General features: G+C 51.7%; 1 protein-coding gene across 1 annotated transcript; it reads left to right on the top strand.

Moving 5' to 3' along the window:
* Positions 1 to 732: 732 nt before the first annotated feature.
* RHCG (Rh family C glycoprotein) lies at positions 733 to 9,166 on the top strand. Its single transcript, XM_032700698.1, has 10 exons — positions 733 to 1,248; positions 4,358 to 4,544; positions 5,023 to 5,173; positions 5,917 to 6,064; positions 6,451 to 6,617; positions 7,307 to 7,444; positions 7,793 to 7,929; positions 8,436 to 8,560; positions 8,770 to 8,843; positions 8,944 to 9,166. The coding sequence occupies exons 1-10, from the start codon at positions 1,038 to 1,040 to the stop codon at positions 9,007 to 9,009; spliced, it is 1,404 nt and encodes a 467-aa protein (XP_032556589.1). The 5' UTR covers positions 733 to 1,037; the 3' UTR covers positions 9,010 to 9,166.
* The last annotated feature ends 1,100 nt before the right edge of the window (positions 9,167 to 10,266 follow it).

Here is a 10,266-nt window from a genome sequence, read left to right as displayed (position 1 = left end):
TGCCATCTGTCATTTTGAGAAGAAAGCAAACAAGAAAAAATAATAAACTCAAATTATTGCCTAATCAACACCAAAATCAGTGCTGCTTGCTCAGCCTGCGGCCACAATTAGATGCCATCAGCAAATTTGGGCAGCTTGCCTGGGCTGCAGTCTTTTATCTCTTGAAGACTGACAGGCATCCCAGGGATCTACAGGCAGAGGAAGGAGCTGTGATCTGTTTGAAGGACTCGCCTAGCTCTTTGAGGAAAGAGCACATAGTTCAAAACAGTAGGAAAAAAAGGAGTTTTTTGTTTGTGTTTGTTAATTAAAGGATGCCCCATACCAGAGGAGGGAACGTTTTGGTCTCCAGTCCCAGCCACAGCACCATCTCACAGTAATGCCCTGCTTCGTGCAGCCCCAGCACAGTTTATCTTACCAGGAGGATGCACTGGGTAACTTGGGAAATAAAGGAACATGTGTCACTTGAACATCCTCATAGCTATATGGCAGCCTTGGGCCATTGCATGTCTGTGTGTGCATGCAGGATCTTGGTTAGAGTCACATATCTCCTCTTCCTCCTATGGCTGCACCACAGTCTGCTTTTCCAAAAGCTGAGAGCTGAAGCAAAAGGCACTCTGCCTTCACCTCAGTTGCAGCTGGGGAAGGGTGCAGAGCCAGGAGGGTGGTGAGGGGACCACCCAGTGCAGGGAGGGAGGGTGCTCAGGACAGCAGGGTGTGGGAATGGGCAGAGCAGGGGGCTGGACGCCCAGGCTCCACTTCCCACTCTCACATCTTCTACTTGTCCCTGTGCAGGCAGGGCTCAGAGGTGCTCAGAGCAGCTCGGGGGAAAGGTACCTCGTCCTGTCCCGCCTCCCAGGGAGGAAGGTGGGTTAGAGGAACAAGCCTGCTGGGGCTCCAGTGCTCTGAAATGTGATCCTGCCGCAGGCACCTCCCTGGGCCCCACCTCGCCCTCCCCGACTTATATATGTCCCTGGCAGTGCCCGGGCACAGGGGACACGGGCTCACACAGGCTGCCGGGCCCCTGCAGATCCCTGTGGATGGACAGGCCGAGGCACCAGGGCATGGTGAAGAACACGTACATGCGCTGGCGGCTCCCGCTCGTCTGCCTCCTCTGGGAGGTGGCCATGATCGTCCTCTTTGGGGTCTTCGTGCGCTTCGGCCCCGAAGCTGACGCACACTGGGAGGAAGAGAAGCGAGAGCTGAACCTGACCAGTGACATGGAGAATGATTTCTACTTCCGATACCCATGTGAGTATTCTGGAAGTGTAGTCCTGCTGCTGGCTAGTCCCCACCAATCCATCCCATCCCAACCCATCACATCCATCCTATTCTGTCCTGCGGCAGAGCCTGTCAGAGGCAATCTCTCCACCTATTGCTAGAAAGACAGGCTCTTGCCTTGTGGTTGGTTTGGGGTGCACCAAAGAGCAAGAGAAAAACCTCGTGGCCCTCCAGGCACTCTTGGGGCTCTGTCAGCAGGGTACTGTGACGTCTTTTTTCCAGGAATAGGGCTGACGTGTTCCCAGCACCCTGCAAGTTTCAGCTTGCTGCCCCCTCCCTCAGCTCTGGATCAGAGCAAGCCTTTCTGTGCATACAGAGGAATGGCTGTCGAGATCCTGTGACATCTTCCTCCCCTTCCTACGTCCTCCCCCTCACTAGCGAATTACCCTTTAGCAACTGGCATTTCAATGCCAGAGTCTTCCTAAGTTGCCAGGTTCCCAGGGCTCTTGGGTCACTGCACGGTAGTGCCACAGGGATTATTCAGGTGGTTAAAGCCCTTCTGGCTGGGAAGTGCCTTTGGGTGGCTTTGATCTACAGGGCTGGTCATCTCTGTGAGCCTTTCAGAACAAGCTGCTTCTGTAGGCAATTGTTTCCAAGGAAGCAACAGGCCTGAGTCATGCATCTATTTAGAACATTTCCATTAAAAACACCTGCTAAATCAAAGAAGCTATAGCAACCTGTGGCTGCTGAGGATTAGCTAGTTCAGAGAAGGATTTGCTTACAGTAACCCACTGCTCAGCCAGCCTCTGAGTTAGTGTATGGCTGTGGCTGCCCTGGGCTCTCCCTGGAGATCTGCCCTTGGGACTAGCCCCACACAGGTTGGCATGAAGCAGCAGCAGTGCCTGAGAGCTGCTCTTGTCACTGATGTGCTGCGAGGACGTCAGGAGTCCAAGGAAGAGCTTGTAGGAACTAAGAACGTGACGTTTCTTCTGTCCTCATATCCCACTCCTGCTCCACAGTGCCAAATAATCCCCCTCAAATGGCTGAGTAGATTCACTCAGCTAAGTCAGTCTATGGGCAACTGCTCAGTTTAGCTTTGAATTAAGTTTCTGTTTCAGACCCAAGGAAGGGTTCACGTGCCCAAAAGCAGAGCTGGTTTTTATCCCTTATCTAATCAGAAATAGTCTCTTTCTGCAAAGATGGACAAACACAACAAGGCAGCCAAGCCCTGGAATTTTGATCCCTGTGTTCATCCAGCGCTTCTCAGAAGAGAGTGTGGTGGTTGAACACCTGAGGATCATTTATATCAACATATCTGTGCCTGCTGCTGTCCCCAGGACCTGTCTGCAGTGGCAGAGGGATAGAAGTAACAACCTGACACATCCTTTGAGACAGAGATGGTTGGGAAGGCAGGCAGAGGGAATCCAGGTCCAGTCAGTGTGACAATTCCTTCTCATTTTGAATCGCACATGGATATTCCCTGATGGGTGACTCATCTGCTCTCTAGGGGAGAAGAAATGAGATTCCTTGTCTGGGTAACTTCCCAAAGCCCAAACACTTCCATTCGATAGTTATGGCAATCGTCCTCCCACAAAAGGAGGCTCACAAAACCTTTAGGGCATGGCAGTGCCTGGGCTGCCTCTTAGTGATGCCAATGTTATTCTTCACAAGGGAAAACAAAGACAAGGGTTAGAAAAGGGTTTTAGACTGGGTGCAGTTTGAAGAAAGGCCTACTCTTCCTCCTGGGTTTGTACAGGGTCTAACACACAGTGGGATCCTCTGTGTTTTTGGAGGATACACAGTCTGCAGCTTTAACTCTGACCTGTGTATTTCTGCTTTTAGGATGAAAGAAAGAATATATAATACAAATGGCAGCAGATAATTCCAGCTTTGTATTATGCTGCTCACACTAGAGAAGAGAGAGAGGGAGAATAAACACAGCTGCAGAGGGAAAGTCTGTGGGACTGTATGGTAAAACCAGAGTAAGAAAGGATGGTTCTTAGGACATGTGGAAAAGTACATTTGAAGTGACCTCTGCTGAACAGTTCCAGCTGCAGATCTTGTCTCCTTCCTTTTTTATGAGTGATTTCATAGGCATGGGAGGCATTTTAAAAAACAAGCAGATTAACATGGCACTACATGGCTTAAGCCTGTCCAAGCTCTAGTTTGGGGTAGAGTGGATTGGGGGTAGAGTGTATTTACCATCACTGAACTTTTTTGCCCTGAGCTTATGCCCTCTCTGAGGTGCACAGACATTGCTTGTTATAATGGTTTGTGCACTTGCTGGTGTGGCTCCGTCAATGCTGTGTTCATCTGTTCTACAGATCCCCAGTGGGGGATCCCAGCCTTGGGTCTCCTGTTTATTCATGGGCACAGTGGCCTGCAGTGAGAGGGCTTGCATGGTAAGTATGCAAGCACTTCAGCTCACTTAACTGCAAAGCGATGCTTATCTGATCGAAATGTGCAGCATTAAGAAGTACAGCAGGTTTACTGCACCAAGAAGGTCTTTCAAGAGGCTCACACAGGTCTGGCTTCCCCCGGGGAAGGGCACCTGAGGGGCTCGACTGAGCAGGTCTGAGCATTAGTGGGAAGAACTGGGTCTCTCTGGTTTAAGCACTATAAATCTCACAAGGTGGATTTCTGGTCTCAAGGGTATTTTGGCACTGATTTCAGCAGCATTTAAAAATGCACTTGTAAACTTTCCTTGTTCTTGTGCTCTCCTTGCTCTGGGCCATTGCCAGGACCCTGCATCAGACAGACCTACCCAAAATGATCGTTCATGTGTTTTAACAAAACTTCACTGTTCATTTCATATGACATTTTCCAAGTCTTTTACAGAAGGGGAGAAACAATCTGAGTAGAAATATGTTTTCTTCTGTACACTCCATTAGCCTCTGGTCTTCTCTTGCACACAGCTTTTAATAAGCATTTACTTAAAAGACTGAGCCTTTTTAACCAAAAGCCAGTTTCTGAAAACTGAGCCATTTTCAGGCTTAGAACAGGGGGACATGAGACAAACACACATTGTCACTTGAATTCCCTACTGCCCGTGATGCAGTTGGTTTCTTTTCAACACCAAATGCAAGTGGCACTTGTTCTGCTCTCCTTGCAGAACTGACAGTCCCTTCCCTCTGCTCAGCTTTCCAGGATGTCCATGTGATGATCTTTGTGGGCTTTGGCTTCCTCATGACGTTCCTCAAGCGTTATGGATTCGGAGCTGTGGGTTTCAATTTCCTCCTTGCTGCCTTTGGGATCCAGTGGGCTCTCCTGATGCAAGGATGGTTCCACTCTTTCAAGAATGGGAAGATCCTCATTGGAGTGGAGAAGTAAGGAGGAGATGGGCTCTGGGATGCCACCTCTTGACTGGCCAGTGGAAGGGCTGGAATGGGGGCCAAGCAGCTGCCGACACCTGTCCCTCAGTTATGTCAAATCAGTCTCTAAACTGCTCTCTTCTCTGCACATACCTCCATTTGCCTTCCACCTTTTGGTCCAAAGGTACCTGCCATTATGGTGGTACTTCTCAAAGGAAAACATGAGAGGAGTGTCCCATCTTAGTCCCAAGCCAAGCACTGTGGATGCCAGTGCTGAGAACATGTATAATCCACATTATCTAAATAATCTGGGGGAAAGCATATTTCCTGGCCAGTATGTAAGGATGGGAGGAAAGCCAATGGGAAAAACCTGGGGATGTCTCCTAATCACCTGCTTGCCTTTGGGTGGGATCTCTAGAGCTGGGGATGAGTGAGGGTGAGTTACAGAGGAGTATTTCCTTATCAAACCACAATTTTCCTTCCCCTTTTCCAGCCTCATCAATGCTGATTTCTGCGTGGGCTCTGTGTGCATTGCCTTTGGGGCCATCCTGGGCAAAACCAGCCCCATACAACTCCTCGTCATGACTTTGTTTCAAGTCACACTCTTTTCAGTGAATGAGTACATCCTCCTCAACCTGCTCCATGTAAGGCTTTAGGTAGTACCCTCTTGGTTCTGTTCCTTCCTTTCTGCATCTGTCCAAATTGTCTCCCCTTGCTATAGCTCCACCAAGCTATAATTCCTTCACAAGCATTTAAAATGCAAGAATTCAAGCAGAAAAATTAGGCAGATTATGAAGGAAAGGGTCAGCGGGTGTTACTTCCCCGAGAAGGGAGATCTTCTAGGATTTTAAACACCATCCTGACAATTCAGGAGCACTGGGTCCCTCTGTCACAGCTCCCAAAGCAGACAAAGAGTCTTAGCACAAATGACCAGCCACTCTCTTTGTGCCTGAGCTTTCCATCTCGTCTGTTTTCCCTGCTGGAGTATGGGTATTGTAGAAGGAAATCAAGTGACAAAGAGGACGAGATGTCTGCTGACAGAGGCAGGGTTCCTGCCCTCTGAAAGAGGGCTTGGAGGGCTGGAAGCAAGCAGGCTCTCACAAGACTGCACCTGGGAGCCAATCTGGCTGTCTCTGCAACCTTCTTGCCACTGGGACAGGTCAGAAACTCCTCTCTGCCTCAATGCCTTCCAAGCAGAAGCTTGTGCTCAGGACCAAGTGAGCAGGACAGAGAGCAGGACCAGAGCAGTTTTGTCCACCTCTCCATATGACTGTGTGCAGGCAGAAATGTTGAATGGGCAAACAAGTCGGTCACGATGCAAATCAGGCCTCAGCTCCAGAATGAGTGGCCATGGCAGAAGCAAACCTCTGTTTCCCCACGGCTGCAGGTAAAGGACGCGGGTGGCTCCATGACCATCCACACCTTCGGAGCTTACTTTGGCCTCACAGTGACACGCATCCTGTACAGACCCAACCTGGAGCAGAGTAAGGACAAGCAGGGCTCCGTGTACCACTCCGACCTCTTCGCTATGATCGGTGAGTCAACCCTTGTCTCAAGGACGCTGCTACATGTGGAGCACTCAGCTGCAGAGAGCTGGTTCTTCCTGTGTCCCTGGGAAAAAATGAAACCAGGATATGGAGCTAAGGAGCTCTGTATCCCAGAGGTCTTTCACCTTTCAGAGTTACTCAGTTCCCTTCATCAGTGGATGGGCTGAGACAGTGCTTGGGAAAACAAGGATGTATTTTCCTTCTCTGTGGCAGCCCTTCCTGATGCTGGTTGCATCATGTGGGGTGCAGCTCTGGGGCAGCAGGATTTAATTTCACCGTGTGCAGAAAGATGTTTAGAGGATTTTTTTTTTTCCAGTCCCTGTATTCTCACTTTTCCCCTTCTCTTCCTTGTCCCATCCTCCCCATCCCACCAGGTACCCTGTACCTATGGATGTACTGGCCCAGTTTTAACTCAGCCATTTCTGATCACGGGGATGCCCAGCACCGCTCGGCCATTAACACATACTGCTCACTGGCTGCCTGTGTCCTCACCACCATGGCCTTCTCCAGCATGCTGCAGAAGAAGGGCAAGCTTGACATGGTAAGCTGGGAGCAGAGAGCCCTGCAATGCCCAGGGGACTTATAATGAGGCTGATTGAGAGTCTAGGAAACGATTGGCACTTATCCTTTGCAGAACAGATGCAGGGTTTCAGGGCATAATGGTGAAACCAGCATCCAGGCAGAAACTGAGATTATGTTGAACAAAAAAGTGGGAAATGTGTCTTGCAGTGCTTGAGGAGTGGGGTGATGCCCTGCATTGCAGTGGACCCAAGTCACAGCAGGAACTGGACTTGCTTTGCCCAGAGCTAGGTGCGTTGCAGAGCCAAGCCATGTTTGGCAGCACTCTCCAGCAAGCAGGGCCTGTGCAGCAGCTCGTGAGCAATCGGGGGGCTGACTTGTGCGTGTTAGGTGTGTGGGTGACATGTCTTTGTGACAGCAGAGCTTGCGTGACACACGGGTGAGACAATTTCCATCTCATCGCAACTCCCCACCCAGATCTGTGGATGTAAAGAACGTGTGTGGTACAGGGAGTGGGAGTCTATGTGCACCTGTGCTACAGACAGAAACTGCCTGCTCTTCCCTTGTTTTTTCACGACCAAGCAGGAAAATGGGCCCTGATATTTACTCTGGAGACACTTTCAGAGCTGATTCTTCTGCTTTGCCATTTGCACCATGCCTGAGCAATTACGATCTCCCTGAGATGCCAAGACAGGGCGGTTACTCCTGCAGGTTCACATCCAGAACGCCACGCTGGCGGGCGGCGTGGCCGTGGGCACCAGCGCGGAGATGATGCTGACTCCATACGGCTCCCTCATTGTCGGGTCCATCTCTGGCATCGTGTCCACAGTGGGGTATGTCTACTTCACGGTGAGTGCTGCTTGAGGGGTCTGCAGCCCTGGTGTGGCTGAGGAGACCAGAAATGGATTCGCTGCCATTTGAGGATTCCTGTTTCCCAGAATCCCTTATGAGATGCACTTCTGACTCTATTACTGCCCCAAAATGCTCAGGAAGATGCAGACTCCCAAGAGGAGAGTGTTTGGAGGAAATTTTATTATTCCATCTTGATCTTGGCTCACATCTTTGTCTACAAGCTCTTAGCACTTTAATGGGACACAATATCACTCTTCCTTCTCTGCTTATCCTCTGTGGAAGGAACTAATACTTTCCAGGGCCATGTTCATCTCCCTGATCTCTCTCTACTTCCCTCTCCCTCAGCCTTTTTTGGAGTCTAGGTTGCACATTCAGGACACATGTGGCATCCACAACCTCCACGCCATGCCAGGCCTTATTGGTGGCATTGTAGGGGCCATCACAGCAGCTGCAGCTACAGAGGATGTATATGGAAAGGAAGGGTAAGATAGCTTGAAAATCTTCTCTGAGAATACATTTTACCTGAGGCTCCTTGGGCTGGGAGCAAGGAGCATTTAAAAGTCTTTGTGAATTGTTCAGTTGCCCCTAAAAAAACATGAGGTGCAATGAGTGTCTTGGACTTACTGAAGTGTAGAAGCCTCATCTCTTGCCTCTTCTCGTAGCCTCAAAAAGTGAGCCACAGTCCTGCTGCTTGGCATTTTTCTGGGCCACAATGGGTAGGGAAGTGTTCCTCCCTCCCCCCTGTATTGTTTTGGAGGGTCAGGTACGGCTGAAGGTCTGAAATACAAAGGGCATGTTTATATTTTGTGGTCCTCCTAGGTAAAGCTTTTCCAAGGGCCGGAGTAGAAGGAAATGAACAGTGTTTTGGTCATTGCAACACTCTCCTGGTCCGTTGCAGGGGAGGGATGGGGCTAGGGAGGAGTCCCCGAGGGAGCAGAGCAACACGCCTCCTGCCAGGAGCAATCCTCGCCGTTTCTGCCCTCGGCAGGTTCATCAAGGCATTTGACTTCACTGGCGTGTACCAGACGCGGACACCCAGTGTCCAAGGAGGGTTCCAGGCGGCCGGGATTGTGGTGTCTCTGCTGATGGCGTTTGTCGGAGGGGCTATTGTGGGTAAGCCAAAGGGGAGAGTTGTGCCCGCCTGCGGCTAAAACGGAGGCATCCACGTGCTCCTGCCCATGGCTGGATGCGCCCGGGGCGGGGGACGGCACCGAGCACCGTGCCAGGGCGGCGTTTGCCCCCTTGGGTGGACCATACGCATCCCGCCTGCATCCCCCCGGCATCACGGCCCCCTGCCCACCGCCCTGCCCGCCTCCTTCCAGGGGGCATCCTGAAGCTGCCCATCTGGGGGGACGCCGCCGCCGAGAACTGCTTCGAGGACGAGGTTTACTGGGAGGTGAGGGGGGTCCGGGGCGGGAGCGGGGCGGGGGGCACGAGATGGCGCTGTCGGCCCGCGGCCCGGCCCGGGGGGCTCAGGGGGCTCTGCCGCGCCGCAGGTGCCGGAGGACGAGGAGAGCGACGTGTACCACATGCACAACCCCGACAAACCCGCGTCGCCCTGAGCCGCCCCCGCCCCGCTCCTTCCCCGCCGCAGGACCGCGGGCCCCGCTCCGGGGCCGAAGGCTCGTTTACTCCCCGTGACGACGAGGGCTCTGCCCTACTCTCCTGCTTTTGTAACGCGCTGTTGTGGATAAAATAAAGACGTGTTCTTCTTTCCAGGCCTGTACTCCCGTGTGCCAGCGGCGGAGCGGGATGGGATGTCGCTCGGGCTCCTTCTCTCCCACCAGCGGCACAGGGCAGCTGCCGGGAGAGCTCTAGGCTGCCGGGGGCAAAGAGGAGGCACTGGGACACTCCTGACACCTGGGAGCCAAAGTGGAGGCATGAACGATGGCAATACAGGCTGGGGGTATTAGTTACATGATGTATTAGATAGTACAGGCTGGGGAGATGCCAGGGTTAGGACCTGACACCTTAAGATAGTGGTCCTGAAGGTGTCTGTGGCAGGAGCACAGGCCAGGCTGGTGCTTTTTGGGGAGGGGGTGCTGGGGTGCAACAGCTGTCCCTCTGCTCATCTAGCCATACACAGCGTGGGTGAAGGCAGCTGTGAGTCTGTCTACACTCCTACCTGTCTCTACCATCACCTTCCCTTGACCTGCTCTACTGAGGCCTCCATCAGCTCCTTGGGAACCTTGTTTGCACATACAGTATAGGATGGCAAGACCCTTTCCCTCTTTTTGGCTTCACTCATTTCTTCCCATGTCATCAGACAGCTCCTTCCACTTATTGGTGCTATATCATATGTATATAACTGCAAGAGTCCAAAGCCAGAGCATGGTGTCCCTCTTAGCTGGACTATCAGGCTTCAGCCAGAGCTGGAGGAAACAGGAATGAAAATTAGGCCTAAAATCTGCATGTTTTCCTGGTTGATTTAATGTGAGGAGCAGGAAAGGAAAAGAGAGAGGAGGGGGGAAAAGGAGGTAGGAGGGCTGATAGGTCTCTTCACTGCATCTAGCTGTAATTCTCACACCTGAGGGGGGGAGTCAAAAGTAGCTATTCACATCCCCTTGGGATATGACACCCTCATTTTCCATGCTGGGTAAAGACAAAAACCCTTTACAACATGTTTCTGGAATTTGTCAGCGGCTGCCAGCAGCAGCATGTTAATTAAATGTCGGCAAAGATGGAAGCAAGAGGCTCTGCTCTAATTGGGCACTTTGCTTGGTGGAGCTGAAAAACATTGTGACAGAGGAGGAGGTGCCAAAACACTGTGTTCCCCCGCCATGGCGGGGGGACGGGGACAGCCAGGCACGGGAGATGCT

The sequence above is a fragment of the Chiroxiphia lanceolata genome, chromosome 12 (genome assembly GCF_009829145.1).
Source record: "Chiroxiphia lanceolata isolate bChiLan1 chromosome 12, bChiLan1.pri, whole genome shotgun sequence".
Taxonomy (NCBI): Eukaryota; Metazoa; Chordata; class Aves; order Passeriformes; family Pipridae; genus Chiroxiphia; species Chiroxiphia lanceolata.
This window is presented reverse-complemented; position numbering and strand designations above follow the sequence as displayed.

Coding starts and splice junctions, on each gene's coding strand:
- RHCG (XM_032700698.1), top strand. CDS start 1,038: ATGGACAGGCCGAGGCACCAGGGCATGGTGAAGAACACGTACATGCGC. Junction 1,249..4,357: donor TTTCTACTTCCGATACCCAT/GTGAGTATTCTG, acceptor CCCTCTGCTCAG/CTTTCCAGGATGTCCATGTG. Junction 8,844..8,943: donor AGGACGAGGTTTACTGGGAG/GTGAGGGGGGTC, acceptor GCCGCGCCGCAG/GTGCCGGAGGACGAGGAGAG.